The sequence below is a fragment of the Chaetura pelagica genome, unplaced genomic scaffold, assembly GCF_000747805.2.
Source record: "Chaetura pelagica isolate M959 unplaced genomic scaffold, ChaPel_1.0 scaffold85, whole genome shotgun sequence".
NCBI lineage: Eukaryota > Metazoa > Chordata > Aves > Apodiformes > Apodidae > Chaetura > Chaetura pelagica.
The window spans coordinates 1070803-1086639 of NW_009953505.1; the positions used below are offsets into that span (position 1 = coordinate 1070803).

Consider the following 15837-nt stretch of genomic DNA (forward strand, 5'->3'; position numbering starts at 1 on the left):
CAGGCAAAGGAAATATTCACTGACTTATGAACAGGGAATATTTCTTACAAAGAAATAACTTCATTTTGAGCTCTTAATCTTCCTGATCAATGGAAATCCACAAAATATTTTGATATACTGTAATTTAAATGTATTATTACTGTTTTATAATAATTTCTTTTTAGGTTTTCTAAAGAATATAGTATAATCAAGTTCATTTTCAGTTATATAATTTCTTATCTTTGAATAGCATTTAGACTAACACTTACTCCTGAATTAAAGAGGCGTAAGACCTATCAAATCTGTTATTTATTTATTTATGAAGGATAAAGTTTAATAGGCTTCTAATCCAGACAGGCCTAAGTAATGAAAAAAAAATTAACAGTTTTTAGAAGGTTACACATTTTTTTTCTGAAAATGCAATTACTTCTATTACAGTCACCTGAAAACTTCCTGTGAAGTATTTAAAATAACACAGATGTTGAATGAGACAATACATTTTGTTGTGGTTTGTTGTATGAGATAAAACATTTTGCTGTGGCCTCTAATGTTACAAGATGAGCTGCAGAGGCTAAAAATAAAGTGGATACACCTTAAAACACCATTTTAATTGAGGATACTTCAAAATATTGCAGGTAAGCTGAAAGTCAAACTGTTTTTTTTAATGAACATTTGGTATCAGAAATATTTTTGACCAAGCATTTTCATTTTTAAATGCAAAATTCTTTATCCTTAAAATTCCTGAAAATAGGAGGGATTTACTAACTTCAGTAGTAAGCACTTGAAAGAGCCTTTAGCAATGAGGTTTATTTATCTATTATATTATGTGGCTAGTTGTGATAACAATGGGCTGGTTTCAGTGATCTCAGAGGTCCTTTCTAATCTACGTTTTCAGGCTTAAACTCAGTTTCTAAATCCAAAAGCTAAACAGTTTTCCAGCCACGCTTCCTCAAGCCTGTAGTGCTGCATAGAGTTGTGATCCAAATGAGGGACCTGACACAGCCTTGTTGAATCTCATACAATTGAAGTCAGCCCATCCATCAAGCCTGTCCAGATCCCTTCACAGAGCATCCTGACCCTCAAGCAGGTCAACATTTCCATGCAACTTGGTGCCACCTGCAAACTTAGTGGGGGTGCACTCAATGCCCTCATCCAGATAATTGATAAAGATATTAAACAGAGCTGGCCCCAACACTGAGCCCTGGGAAACGCCACTTGTGACTTGCTGCCAGCTGGATTTAACTTCTTTTATCACAACTCTTTGGATCTGGCCATTCAACCAGTGTTTTACCCAATGAAGTGTACACCTGTCTAGGTGTTAGGTAGCCAGTTTCTCCGGGAGTTTGCTGTGGGAAACAGTGTCAAAGGCTTTACGAAGGTCTAAGTAAACAACATCTGCAGATTTTCCCTCATCCACTAAACAGGTCACCTTGTCATAGAAAGAGTTCAGGTTTGTTAAGCAGGACCTGCCTTTCATAAACCCATGCTGACTGGGCCGGATCACCTGGTTGTCCTGCGTGTGCTGCATAATGGCACTTAGGATGATCTGCTCCATAGCCTTCCCCAGCACCAAGGTCAGACTGACAGGCCTGTAGTTCCCTAGGTCCTCCTTCTGGCCCTACGTGTAGATGAGCATGACATTTCCAAATCTCCAGTCTACTGGAATCTTTCCAGTTAGCCAACACTGCTGATAGATGATGGAAAGTGGTATGGTGAGCACTTCTGCCATCTCCCTCAGTACCCTAGGGTGGATGCCATCTGGCTCCATAGACTTCTGTGTGTCTAAGTGGCATAGGAGGTTGCAAGACATCTCCTCTTGGATGACGGAGGCTTCAATCTGCTTTCTGTCTCCGTCTTCCAGCTCACAGGACCTGGTACCCAGAAAACAACTGGTCTTACCACTAAAGTCTGAGGCAAAGAAGGCATTAAGTACCTCAGCCTTTTCCTCATCCTTTGTCACTATCATAGAATCACAGAATGATGGAATGGTTTGCGTTGGAAGAGACTTTCAAGATCATCTAGTTCCAACCCCCCAGCCATAGGCAGGGACACTTCCCTTTAGACCAGGTTGCTACTAGGCCCATCCAGCCTGGCCTTGAACACTTCCAAAGATGGAGTATCCACAAATTCCCTGGGCAACCTCTGCCAGTGTCTCACCACCCTCACAAGAAAGAATTTCTTCTTAATATCTAACCTAAATCTACCCTCTTTCAGCTTGAAACCATTGCCCCTTGTCCTATTGCTACATGTCCTTGTAAAAAGTCCCTCTCCAGCTTTCCTATAGGTCCCTTTCAAGAACTGGAAGGTTGCTCTAGAGTCAGATTAATCAGATTTTTCTGGTGGCAAAGACAGGAACATTAGCAAATTGTGTCACGGCTTACACAGGGAAGTTCTGCTGGCTTGCATGTCTGCAGAGGGTCTACAGCCAAATTTTATTGTCACCAAAGAATATTGAGTCAGGCATAGGTTCAGAGGCGATATCTGGTTGGTTTTCAGGAAACTTAATAAATTACTGTCTCGTGAAGCCATTGGACAAAGCAGAGATTCCTGGGATCCAGCACTAGCTGTGGGAACTCTGTATGTATTTGAAGAGTCATTGGGTGAAAAACCTTAAACAGGAAGAGGAAGCAGAAGCAGTGGCTTCCCTCTGTCTTGGGTATTTCCATGGTGTTAAGATACAAAGTCATGTCCCATTTCACTGTCTGCATTGGCTTCCTACTGCGTGTCCTTCAGCACATCTCCCTCGAATGTGGGAAGAAGAGGTTTCAGTCATGTGTTCTTCCCATGGTGAGACAGCTCCCACATTGCCACCTTCTTCATTCCATGCCCTGCCTTCAGACAAAGAACTCAAAAATCAACATAAGGAGACACAGATATACCAAAATGAAACAGAGCATCTTCAAAATACACAAGAAATTTTCCTGAGTGCCAACTGGTGTCTACACCATCCCTCATTTTACTTGTGGGACTGTTAGGCACAGGCACCTGTGCCTGACCAGCACAACCCGTCCTGGCCTGTCCCTAAACCCCATTTCTAGATATTTCCCAGGAACAGGGACTCTGTTCTGCATGCGGGGATGTGTGAGAAGGGTTAAGTGACCATCCCTGGGGTGGGACCAGGGGCTGGAGACCGCTGTGTTTGTGGTGTTGCGGCTGGAGAGACCGAAGTGTGTGCATATCAATTGGGTACATATATAGTGTGTGATCACTAGTGAAGCTGGATTAGCCAGTGAATAGGGTAAGAGGCTGGCAGATGGGTGTCAAAATGGCCATAAGACAGGGCTGGATATTGGAGAAACCAGAGTTCTGTGGGCTGACTAGTGGAGGGACCAGGGGCACAAGCCAGCAGGTGGGAAGGCTGTGGGATCTGGGGTCAGTGAAGAGACTTGTCTCTGTGTGTGTGTGTATGTGTGTGTGAGGCAACAGGGAACACCAGCACATCCCAGGGCAGCTGCTGGATGGACAGAGTGAGCCCAGCTGTTTGAGGATCCAGAGTGTCTTACCTACCCCTAGTTCTTCTTGAGAGACAGCTTGTGCCTGGACCTTGGGCATCAGTACCTTGCTCAGCTTGACCCAAATCACTCCACCAGGACTGGGACCTATCTGCTAGGTCACTGCTAAAGCCAGACTGGATGCTTAAGGAAGAGAGGTTTGACACTGTTGTTAAGAAAAGGCCAGGGTTTTCAAGGATTTTTCCTTTGTACACCAGGCAGTACTCTACTCACCACTCCTTGTTCATTAAATCTGCACATGAATGTAAGCACTGCCAGAAGCCTATCCAGCTTGTTTCCTCTTTCCAGGATTGACTGAAAAGGACATTTAGACAGAAGCTTGAGGAGATATATTTCCCAAGAAGAGTTTCCTAGCCTTGAACAGTTTCCTTACTCAGTGATTTCCATTTACTTTCTATCTTACTTACCTAGACCTTGTATTTGTCTCTTCAGGCTATTTCCCTTTTCACCTAGTTATATCTGATAACATTTTAAAATGTTTTAGTGGCTTTCATCCTTCTTCCCTAAGGAAAAACTTTTGAGCACTCTCCTGACTAAATAATGTAAAAATTAATTCATAGTGTGAATCATAGTGAGGTTTCCCTAAAACAAAGTCTCTTGCCACAGAATTACTGTAGAAAAGAGAACTTTGATTGTTAGTTCTGTAATTCTTAATTAGAAGTGGCACTTCATGATTCTAAGAATTGTTTACTGTCCTAATTCATCAAAATGGGGTTATTAATTGTTTTCTCAGTAGCTGATGGCAATAAAAAGCACAGTCATTGTTCTTGCAGGAAATACTTTTAGGTCCATTCTGTGCTCTTAAGCATATCTTAATCTCTTCATGTGCTTCAATCTATTTTGAAGGAACAAATTCAAAATCTTTCTGCAAACTCAGCATGGTATCCTGAAACAAGGTATTTTCCTTGAAGGATGTAACATTTCATGCAAAGACTGGAGTGTTAAAGATATAAATCATTTAACTGTTCAGCAATATTCATCTGGTTGCCAGATATCTGAAGGAATTTTCTCTTAATGAACCAAATAGATTTTAACATCGAGATGTAAAAGCCAAAGACTAAGTCAGATGTCTTAAAGTTTGCACAAGCTTGTGGCTTAATGTGACCCAAGCTTAAACATTTCCTTTATAGAAAGTGTGTTGATTCTACTCCAAGAGAATCAGTCACTCCGTTTACAAACCAGGATGTGTGTTAGAAGCACAACGATATGGTGCAAATCAAGGTGAAGTTCAGAAGCCATCATGATAAGGCTCAGAAAGTCAGGTGCTGACTCACCCCTAATTGTTCAATTGTAGAAGAGCAATTTGATGTGACAAGTCACAGACCAGGGCAGGGCTTGAGTTGTACCTCAGTGGCTTGGGCAGTCTCAGACATTACATCATCAATGAAGAGAAGGAAAGGAGTGCCACTTTCCCTGCCAAGCACCTATTTCCTGAACACACAGGAAGATCATAAAACGATAGAAACATAGAATGGTTTGAGTTGGAAGGGACTTTAAAGCTAATCTAGTTCCAAACCCCTCTGCATTGGCAGTGAATCCTCCCACTAGACCATGTTGGTCCAGCCTGGCATTGAACATTTCCTGAGATGGGTCTTCCACAACTTCCCTGGGCAACCTGTGCCAGTGTCTCACCACCCTCACACTAAAGAATTTCCTCCTAATATCTAACCTAAATCTACTGGTCCTATTGCTACATGCCCTTGTAAATAGTCCCTCTCTAGCTTTCCTGCAGGCCCCCTTCAGATACTGGTAAGTTGCTATAAGGTCTTTCTGGAACCTTCTCTTCTCCAGGTTGAACAACCATAATGTCAGCCTGTCTTCACAGGAAAGGTGCTTCAGCCCTTGGATCATTTAGTAGCCGTTCTGTGGAGTTGCTCCAACAACTCCATGTCCTTCCTGTGCTGGGGGCTCCAGAACTAGACACAGTGTTCCAAGTGAGGTTTCATGAGAGCCAAGGAGAGGGGGAGAATCACCTTCCTTGACCTGTTGGCCACACCTCTTTTGATGCAGCCCAGCATATGTTTGGCTTTCTGGGCTGCAAACACACATTGCCAACTCATGTTGAGCTTTCTTTCATCAACCAACACCCCCAAGTCATTCTCCTCAGGGTTGTTCCGAATCCATTCTCCACCCAACCTGTAATTGTGCTTGGCATTGCTCAGGATCAGGTGCAGAACTTTGCACTTGGCCTTGTTGAACTTCACAAGGTTAGTATGGGCCCACATCTCAAGCCTGTCATGGCTTTCCTTCCCTCCAGTGTGCTGACCACACCACACAACTTGGTATCATTGTCAGACTCGCTAGTGTGCACTAAATTTCACTGTCCATGTTACTGACAAAGATGTTAAACAGTACTGAACCTTGAGGAATGCCACTCATCATGGGCCTCCATTTAGACATCAAACTGTTCACCACAAGCCTTTAGATGCGAATAGCCAGCCAATTCTTACCCACTGAGTGGTCCATCTATGGAATCCATTTTTCTAGAGACCAGGATATTGTGTGGAACAGTGTCAAACAATTTGCACAGGTCCAGGTAAATGATGTGAGCTTTTTTTCCCTTGTCCACAGATCCTGTGACCCCATCATAAAAGTCTGTAAAATCTGTCAGGTACGATTTGGCCTTGGTGAAGTCATGCTAGTTGCCACCAACCACCTCTTCATTTTCCATGTGCCTTAGCAGAGCCTTCAGGAGGGTCTGCTCCATGCTCTTGCCAGACATAGACCTGAGATTGACTAGCCTGTAGTTCCCTGGGTATTTCTTTCTTTCCACTTTTGAAAATGGGGGTTATGTATCCATTTTTTTAGTCTGTGGGAACTTCACCAGAGATCAAATCACATTCTTCATTCTGGCCCCTGAGCTGGTCCATGGGCTGGGAACCTGCTCTGTTGTACCCCCGAAAGGATGATACTGATGGCAGCCAGGCCCTGCCATGCCTTGCAGAGCCAACCTGAACAGCTCAAAGCCCTTTGCCTCTAAACGTGGCAGTTGTCATACAAGTTGTGCAGACATAAATCTTGCCCTGAAAGAGGCAGCAAGAAGAGATCAGTGTCTCTGTGCTGATTGCAAAATACATCTGCAGATGGTCTGGGGCTCTGGACCATTAGGGACATACTGGAACTGCTACAGACTCACAGACCCCCAGCTGGATGCATGACACCAACACCAAAACGTCCCATGAGACAGTGACTGCTTGTGAACCTGCAAGGGGGGTTCCTTTGCTGCTAGAGAGTGAACAGGAAGGAGAAGTTTGGACACCAGCCAGATGGCAGTTCAGAGGCTGCAAGGAAATCATCTGGAGACAAAGTCTACATCTTGTTAGCTTTTAGCTATTGGAGTATAAGCACTTGAAAGATCTAAAGAGGTTTATTTATTCATTATACGATGTTGATACTTGTGATAGCAGGAGAATGGTTTCAGTGATGCAAAAAAATGAAAAAAAACCCAACAAACTTGCAAAGAGACACACCCTAAGGTAGTGGGAGCTGGGAAAAGAGAAGCAGAAAGTAGAAGTATGATTTGTAGAACTGATGCTAGTGAGCCCCAACTGGCCTGATTACCCATAGGAGTTTCACCAGGGCATATGTGGGTGATGAAGTTAAGAGCCAACTGGCTGCTTCTTTCTCTGGCTTTGGGAAAAAGCTCAGACATTTCATTGCAGAATATACTTCTTAGTGTTTGGAAGTATTAGTGCAAATAAGACACCAACAACGTCATGATGTGACAAACATAATTTATTAGGAAACTGTAACGTGGCAGGTGACATTGTGATAAATTCTATACATGTATTTGCTTCACAATAAATAATTATTAAGGTTCTACTGCCACAGAAATTTGGCAGGCATCGATTCTGACTGAATAGTCATGAAATGCTGAAAAATCAGCAAAAACCATGAAGTGTGCATATGGAAAGACATTGCAGTTAACAATTAAACCAGCTGATGCTCTTCATTTGTCTAACAATCCTTTTGGTGTGAGGATCAAACTGGAACTGAGTTGTTCCATGGAAGAAGTAGACATAGCCTAGAAATCAAATGTAATCCAATTATATTTCACAGGTGACTTCAGTATTTTGGAAAAACAAACAAACAACAAAACACCAACATAAACAATCCATATATACTTGCTATTTTCCATTTCCATCTTATTAAGGTTAGCAACAGATTTTTGAAAACAAATACTTCTGTCTATAGAAGCCCAAATATTCAAAGGAACCCAGACTACATGTATGTTTTACTTACCATCTTTTTGGAAAGCAGCATCAACTCTGCCAATTTTTCCAAAATCGGACACTATTTTCCTGGGATAACCGTGATCCATGGATTTTTTATTCTCATCATACCTTAACACAAGAATCATCATTACAATTTGTGAGGAGGCAGTAAATATTTGTAAAGTCCAAACAAATTCATGCACATACACAACTCTACTGTAATTAAGATATTTTACAAAGAGTAGCTAAAGTAGCTCTTTTATTCTTCCAACTGTGTATTAAGGTTCTCACATTATCAGTGTTTGGGATAAAGTTTGCAACAAGACTTTTAAGGACCTTGGGAATGCAGACTAGGAATATACTAATGCATTTCTGGCCTGTCAGGACCTTGGCTATCCCTTGCACATAAAATGAGGTTCTGTTTCAAGGCACTGCACATTTAGTTCAGTATAAAAATAAAACATCAACCTTGGGAGTAGAAGATGGTAGCACACTCCTGAAACATACTTGAATTACTGTCAATCATGTACTTCTTAAACAAAATTACTCTCTAAAATGTGTCATGAAATATTCAATTATAAATAAAACCTGCTGTCCAGCTGGAGAATATTTATAGTTTGCTCACAGAGAAATTAAATTATAACATCTTTTATCAGCAGTTCATTTTGTTTGAAACATGAATGAAAAGTGGACACGATCACAACATTGCACAGAGAAGCAGCACTGTTGTGGAGAAAACATGAATTATTTAATAGAAGATCACTCTTTTATTGGGCAGATGTTTCATTCAGTTGCAAGCAGGTATGTTTCTGCCACTGAAATCTAATGAATGGCAAAAAATTCCTATAAAAAAGCTGATTTTCACAGCAAACAGTTAAAATTTTTGAACTTCCAGAGAGTACTGTTCAAATTTCTAGAATATACCTGTCTTAAATTTTATTGCACTTGGATTTTACAGCAATACATCAGTCCCTGAGGAAAGTGAAAATATGCCCTATGGTAAGCTATAATTAATACTCTTACCTCCAGTATCTGTCAGCTATAAAGAAGTATGTTTTTCCTGTGTTTTCATCACTGTAAGCTGCATTAACTCTTTTAACAGTCTTTGGGAATCCCAAATGATAGATTGGTTTAGGATAGCCAGGTGCAATGTCATATCCTCTGATAACCCAATATTTATCCTCTGAAAAACAGAAACACATTTCATTTATTTTTGCTCTTTATGAATATCATTGACTTGTCCTTTAGATGGGTAGCAAACAATATGTCTTAGATATCAGTATTATTCCTTCCAGTTTATTACTTGAGAAAATGGTTCTAACTCTTACACTGGAACTACATTGTGAAGATGTTGAAACTGTCTTTAGTTTTTATGAGTAAAGCACTAGAACTACAGGGTGTGTGGATAGCACTTTTCCCAGATTTTTTCAAATAAATATTTTTCTAGGGAGCAACTTGTGAAAGGCTGGAGGTTGATGTGGTACTCTACTGACATTAGATTTGGATACTGAGTTTATTAGATTCCTGTAATATGCTATTTGATTACAGAGCCATATAATGTTTTGAAGGCTAGACAATACATGTTAAATTAGACTGTTAAGGACATATGTCTAATCAATATGCTTTGGTAATTTTAGATGCAATGAACATATTCTTATATAGTAATAGATCATATACTGTAATATGTGCATAATGAAGCTATTTGAGACATTTAAAGTGTATTTGAGACTTTGAAGTGAAGGACTTGCTGGTTTTTTTTCAGTCATCAGTTTTCCTCTCCCAATATGCTTTGCCACCAACTTTTGTTTTGGGTTTCTTTGGTTCCCCCCCCCCCCACCCCCCCCCAAAATATGACAAAATGCTAATAAGCATGTTGGTAACAATAGTGCAGGGGTGCCTGTATTTGCCATTTGAATTCAGCAAAAATCCTTCTGCTTAAAACAAAATGCTGTTAACTGAGGAGAACCAGACCTGAAGAAGAAAAGACGTTTTCATATCTTCCTTTTCAGAGTATTAACTATAATAGAGGGGCAAATTTTCAGGTTTATGACCTCTGGAGATCCCTTACAGCAATACAACTGATATAACCAATGCTCTGGTGAAATTATTTGAATGTTTGTAAGCTTCTCTGTTTCACTGATTTTTCTTAACAAAACATTTTGATTTCTGTGATTGTATAGCTTGCAAAGGAGCAGGGAGTAAGAACTGGTCACAAAATGTAGAGAATTTCAGATTCCATTACCTTTAAAAACTAAAACTTCATCCGTCTCAATGTTTTCATAAGCAGCTTGAATTCCTGATGGCAACTTGGACCAGAACAGTGAGATAAAATTACGCTCTGTCACTGTCCTTGCAGGATGTTTGCGCAGCATATATCTGGTTTAAACAAAATGCATATATTAAGATACTTCCACCTTATCATAAGTGCAAAACTATTATTATAACTCCTGGAGTATATCAGAAGGGGGATGAGTGTGAATAATTCCCTCCACTGAATGTAGAGAAAAACTAGAGTGACTGCACTCTGAACATTAGCACCTCAGTTACATGCCAAAAATCAGCAAGATGAATATACAGATGTTTGTCTGTAGGACAGGCAGGCCAAGAATTGACTCCAGTAGCCACCTGACATCTTTCTGCATAACAGTGCTTTCAGTTCTGCCCCTGCTCTGACACAGATGAGTAGCAGAAAGATTACAGTGTGGGACCCATGGACACATTGCTAGGGGATAAATGAAGGCTCTTGCTTTGCTATTTGTTGAAACGAGTTGGGACAAGTCTGTCTCAGCAGTGGTGAAAGCAACAGAAGAGTTGGAAAGCAACCTACAAGCTCTCATCTCCTTCACCACTCTTGTCAACTACAGCTCTTGGGTTAAGGATTTGAGAACTCTTTCTTGTATAAATACATAGTGGCTTTCTAGTGGTTTTCTTTGTGTTTCATTCCAAAAGGACAAATTTCCCTCATGGATTGTGGGGTTTTTTTTAAGTACTGAATATTTTAAAGAGATAATAGATATGCTTATTATTGTTACCTGTCCTTAAAGAAGATTATTTCCCCACGTAGTGTAGCAATAGCATCAAACGTCAGATTTGGGTCACAAGCTTCTGGAGTTACAGGTCCTGTTGGCTGCACAGCAGCATTAGACTTACCTATAGGAAGAATATTTATTTTTTAGTACAGAGAAATACAAAGGTAGTGTTCAGAAGGTCTCTGAGGACACCAAGAACCCTCTTTACAGAGAGTGAGAAGGCGTAGAGTTCTAAATTAATGATCAGTCACTAAAAGTAGACTTTTAATGTTGAAAAAACCAATTGTGTTCCCTTTCCAAAATAAGTTTTTTGCAGAACCAGGCTTAAGTGAAGTTAACTTCCATGGTTTTTTTCTCTTTGATTATCCATTGTTCAGCAACAGTTAAACTTCTCATGTTGCTGGCATAAGCGTATTTTAAACATATTCTTTTTACTGTTTACCAGCCTCAAAATTAGAAATATTAAATAAAAATTGTTTTTCTTACCATAGATGGCTTGAATGCCATCAATATCATCCTGAGGAAGAAGGAATTCATTGGGGTCTGTGTAGGAGTAAGCTGGATACATCAGTGCCCCAGGATCAGTTGAATGAGACAGACCCAGTGAATGACCAAGCTCATGGGCCACAACAATGAACAAATTGTAGCCTGAAGAATAGAAATCATATGAAACAGGGTAAAATCTGATTGAGTATTCAGCATAGTTGACTAAATGGGAAACACTTTTGAGTCATCCTAAAATACACTGCAGGTATGTGCGGCTGTAAGTAGTTCTATCAACATTACAGCTTGAAAATCTTGCAACAGAAGAGCTATATGAGTACTTAGGGCATGTTAGGCCTTAATTATGGTCTCTTTGTCTTTTCTGTAGTGTCCTTGTGTCGGAAACACAAGACCTTTTTCTTCTGCTGTCACATAAACTGCACAGATCAAGGATCATGCCAAAGATGAAAGAAGGTTCAGTGATCCAACAGAACAAAAACCTTCAAAATAAACCCTGAGATGAAAGTCTTGGTGATGTTTGAATACCCTGGTTAGCATCAAATGCTGAAGTGCTTGGCTAAGAAAGTTAACTGGAGAATTTTACTATGAGATATTCCTGTATCCACGTTTTGGGTTTCATCTGAACAAATCAAGTATTTTTAAGTGCTGACTTATTTTCCATTATAAACCACTATGACCTAAAAATGTCTTTTCTGTGAACTGATTCCCACAAATGGTACAAAAAGAGCAAAGCTGTTTTAAAGGACAAGTTCTGCCACTTTGGCTCATTTTTTGCCTGCAATTAAGCTCATGAACAAACCACCACGTGAGCTAAGATTCTATGAGGTTAATCTACACAAATTAATCTAGTTACAAAATCTTTACCCCTTCCATCTTTTGTCCAGGCTTCCTCCTCATCAAGATGCACATCACCGCCAATACCTTCACCAGGCTGGAAAGCATGAGCCAGCTGCCCATTGGGGCCATCAAAAGGTGAGTTGTCACGGTGGTCTAAAATGAAGAGGAAAAAGATAAATTAGAATCATCAAGTGTTTCTGCTATTGCAGCTGGCTATTTACAACGTAAAGATACCAATGTTACCTCTATAAGCAAAAGAGATCACAATATCTGCTTCTTCGTCCTCAACCCTTCTGAACGTCAATGGTGTCACTTTGCTCCAGACACTGAGAGCTTTTTTGATTGCTTCCTCTGTATCAGCTTGTCTCATTTTTGGAGTGTAATTCAAAATCCTTCAAGGAATACCAAATAGATTATATATTGTTAAGAATACAGCATTTTAGCCAAAACCCAATAACTTGTACAAAAATCACAAATCTTAGGATTATCTTTTATGTATGAAAATTAGTAAAGGCTTCATTTTAGATATCACCTTCTACTGTGCCTGTCTTCTTACAGAAATCAGTTAATGCCTCTGCATGTCCACACATGGCATAATGTACTTCAGAACCCTTCAAGTTAGGATGCCAGATTTATAACTTTTTTTTAACCAGATTAGGAAAGGTTACCTGTATGTCAGATGATTACTTTTCCATTTGGGATTCCCTTTTGTGAACACGTATTCCCCTATATCAGGTATACCACATCTGGGCTTTTTCATAATCTCCAAAGTGCGAAGATCAGGTTTCCCAGTCACTTGTAGTCCAAAGAATGCCTGCATTTCCTTGAGCTTTGCAGCAAGGGGATTTTCACCCTTGTTTCTTAAATGAGGCTGATGATCTCTTTGAAGATTGTAGAAATTCTGTAGATAAGTCTGTCAGAATTTTAAAAAAAGAGCATTGTGGCATATCAGTACTGTCTTCAATCACACCTTAATTTTCTGAGTTACCTTGAACTATTCCCATATCTCTGTGTCCTGTGTTTACTAGAAGCAAGAATAGCCACTTTTCTCCAGGAATTGGTGTGAAGAGTCAGATGCAACAGTTTGTATATAGACATCTGAATTTCTTGTTTCACTGATGGAACAATTTGAAGAAACACCTTTGAAATCTAATATTTGCTCTTAATAATTAATTCCACATTATTTATGGTGCTCGATTACTGTAACAACACAATTTATGAGGAAGACCATACAGGTCTCATTCAAGGAAATTGAGTTTGGCAGTGAGACACTACACAGCCAGGACCCCCAACAAAGCAGGTCACTACTGCCAGAAGTCAGCACTTGGTAAATCATGTTATTTATAGCTATCTAAGAAATATTATATTAGGATCTCAGGTCTCCCTACTAAATCTCTACAATTCTGTCTCCAATAAATAGTGTTTTGTCTATATAAATGTTGTATTTCTCATAGGTTTCCTTTTTACCAAAGTGTTCCATAAAAAATCTATTTGGCAAAACATTGAAATACATGCCCGATTCAAGCAAGTTTCCTCCCTTTCATTACTGAGAACAGTCATATCACAAATTTCAAAGCAGATTCTGAAAAGTATATTTTTGCTCAGTTTGGCTGTTTCTGCACAGCCACAGAGCCTTTGGTAGTTTTGCTGTTAGCACAGATGCTTTGGTAGTTTTGTTATTAGTTTACTGCCGACATGAAAAGTTATGATGACTTTTGGGTAAGTAAGCTCCACATAATTTTCACATGTTTTCTAGATTGATAGCAAAAGCTTTCTCTTGAAATCTCAGCAAACTGGCACACCTTTAATTTCAAGCTATATTCTGTGAAAAGAATTTCAACTATAGTTACCTCTCACACTACCTTAGGTTTCACTTAGAAATGCACCAAAAAGTTTTTACCTCTACAAGCTCTAGGGTTTTGCCTTCATCTTCTGCTTCTGGAGCCACAGGAAATGCAGATGAGAGGGTCACATATAGCAACAGGAGAAGTGAAAACGCCTTCATCCTTGTCCAAGGTTCTCTGCCTCAGTTTCACTCCTGAGCTATTGAACACGCTTCTCAGGCCTGTTTATATAGCTAATTGGTAAATCAGTGACACTCTGACTCATGCTGTGTAATATCCTCTGATTAGTAAAAAAGATGCATAACAGTTGCATCATCAGGTAGTGACGCAATGTGTTTAACTAATGTTACTGTCCTTATTTTGCCTGAGCCTTCTGTTTTGGCAAATTTTCTAGGATATTTAAACTGAGGAAATGTTGTGTAGGTAAAATGTGGAGCTATATTTTATAGGGTTTTTTTGAATAATGAGTTTAGGCTATTCATGGTACAAAGCTTTGACAAACTGGAGAAACAAATACTAACATAACAGTAACATTACATAGCATGATAATGAATAACAGTATGCAGTACATATGACATATATGTTTTAATATTTAAAAAAGATAGCATTTAATGTCATCATTTGTAACAAAATATAAAAGACAGTGCAAAGAATTGATCCTCTCTAGGAATAGTCATCATCATAACCCCAGGAGGGCTGTCATCAGCTAACTCAGAGCTTTGTCTAAAACAATCTTGCAATGCAAGCAAAATGAGTGTTAAAATTATTCAATATTTTTGACTGTTATTAACAAAAATCAGTCATGTTACTGGAATGCACAAACTGGGTTCCCATATGTACACTAAGTAAATTAATGTTTATGCTCTTACCACTATGGGTAAGGTCTCAGCTGCAATACTGTGTTTGGATCTAGGCAGAGATGAACTCTGGTTGGAAAGACTCCATGAAGCCCAACAGAAATTTTTGTGAGTGTAGAAAAGAAAGACTGAAGCAACCATTTTGTAACTGTGTTCCCTGTTTCATGAAATTAAGACAAAGGAGAAACATGATAAATGCAGTTAAATATATTAAAGTTTTTCTCCAAAAAGGGAAGCAGCGAATATTCTCCAAGACTCTAGAATGGCCTCAAACAGCAGTAATTAAGTTTAGCTGTGAGGTTTGGGATTCAGCTACCCAAGGATTAGTGTTTTTGAGATGCTCTAGTGAATCCCACTTGACCTTCAGCTGCCCTGGAAGGATCCTGTGTCACGGCAGGCAGCTCGAGATGAGTGACTCAGGTACATGCAAATGAGTAATGACATTGAATCAAGTTTAAATATTTCATCCTGTAGATATCCATAAGTTATTTCAGTGTTTAAGCTCCTATTTTGGACAACGGACTCTAATGAGTGATTCAAGAGACCATATGACATGGACTGTAAGATAAGATGGATTGCTCACTAAACTTTGGTGACTGTATTGGCTAGATGTCAGTCCACAGTAAGAGGAGTTTGATACCCAGGACTTATGTGGAAACCTACAGTGTTACCCCTAAATTCAGCAACACATTTCTGACTGCAAGGACAGCGAAGCACCAGAGCAGATGGTTTTGCTAGCTCTGGCAGTTGTCAAGTACAGGCTAGACAACTTTCACAGTAGTTTTGGTCCTGCTGTCCTTGTCAGGGGTAAAGAGCCTCCTTCGAAATCTTAAAAAAGAAATAATAAATGTTGGTGTGAGAGGAAGAAATGTAAATATGCACTATTATCATGCCTGCTCTGTTGCACCCTGGGCAGGACTGCTGGTGGCAGACAGGCCCCATCATGTCTTGCAGAGCCAAACTGAACAGCTCAAAGCCTTTTTCCTCTAAACCTGGTGGTTGTCACACAAATGCAGATATTTACCCTGAAAAAAATGCAGCAAGAAGTGAGCAATGTCTCT

At 39.7% G+C, this 15837-nt stretch overlaps 1 protein-coding gene across 1 annotated transcript; it reads right to left on the reverse strand.

Moving 5' to 3' along the window:
• Positions 1–7408: 7408 nt before the first annotated feature.
• Positions 7409–14080, reverse strand: LOC104390271 (interstitial collagenase-like). The gene is made up of 10 exons (XM_009999375.1): positions 13976–14080; positions 12744–12988; positions 12319–12467; positions 12103–12228; positions 11221–11382; positions 10738–10855; positions 9948–10081; positions 8729–8888; positions 7734–7834; positions 7409–7515 (listed from the first exon to the last, which is right to left on the reverse strand). Exons 1-10 carry the CDS (start codon positions 14078–14080, stop codon positions 7415–7417), a joined length of 1401 nt encoding a protein of 466 aa, XP_009997677.1. The 3' UTR covers positions 7409–7414.
• Positions 14081–15837: the final 1757 nt, after the last annotated feature.

Coding starts and splice junctions, on each gene's coding strand:
- LOC104390271 (XM_009999375.1), bottom strand. CDS start 14,080: ATGAAGGCGTTTTCACTTCTCCTGTTGCTATATGTGACCCTCTCATCT. Junction 11,383..12,102: donor CTGGACAAAAGATGGAAGGG/GTAAAGATTTTG, acceptor TCTATTCTTCAG/GCTACAATTTGTTCATTGTT. Junction 7,835..8,728: donor ATAGCTGACAGATACTGGAG/GTAAGAGTATTA, acceptor TCTTGTGTTAAG/GTATGATGAGAATAAAAAAT.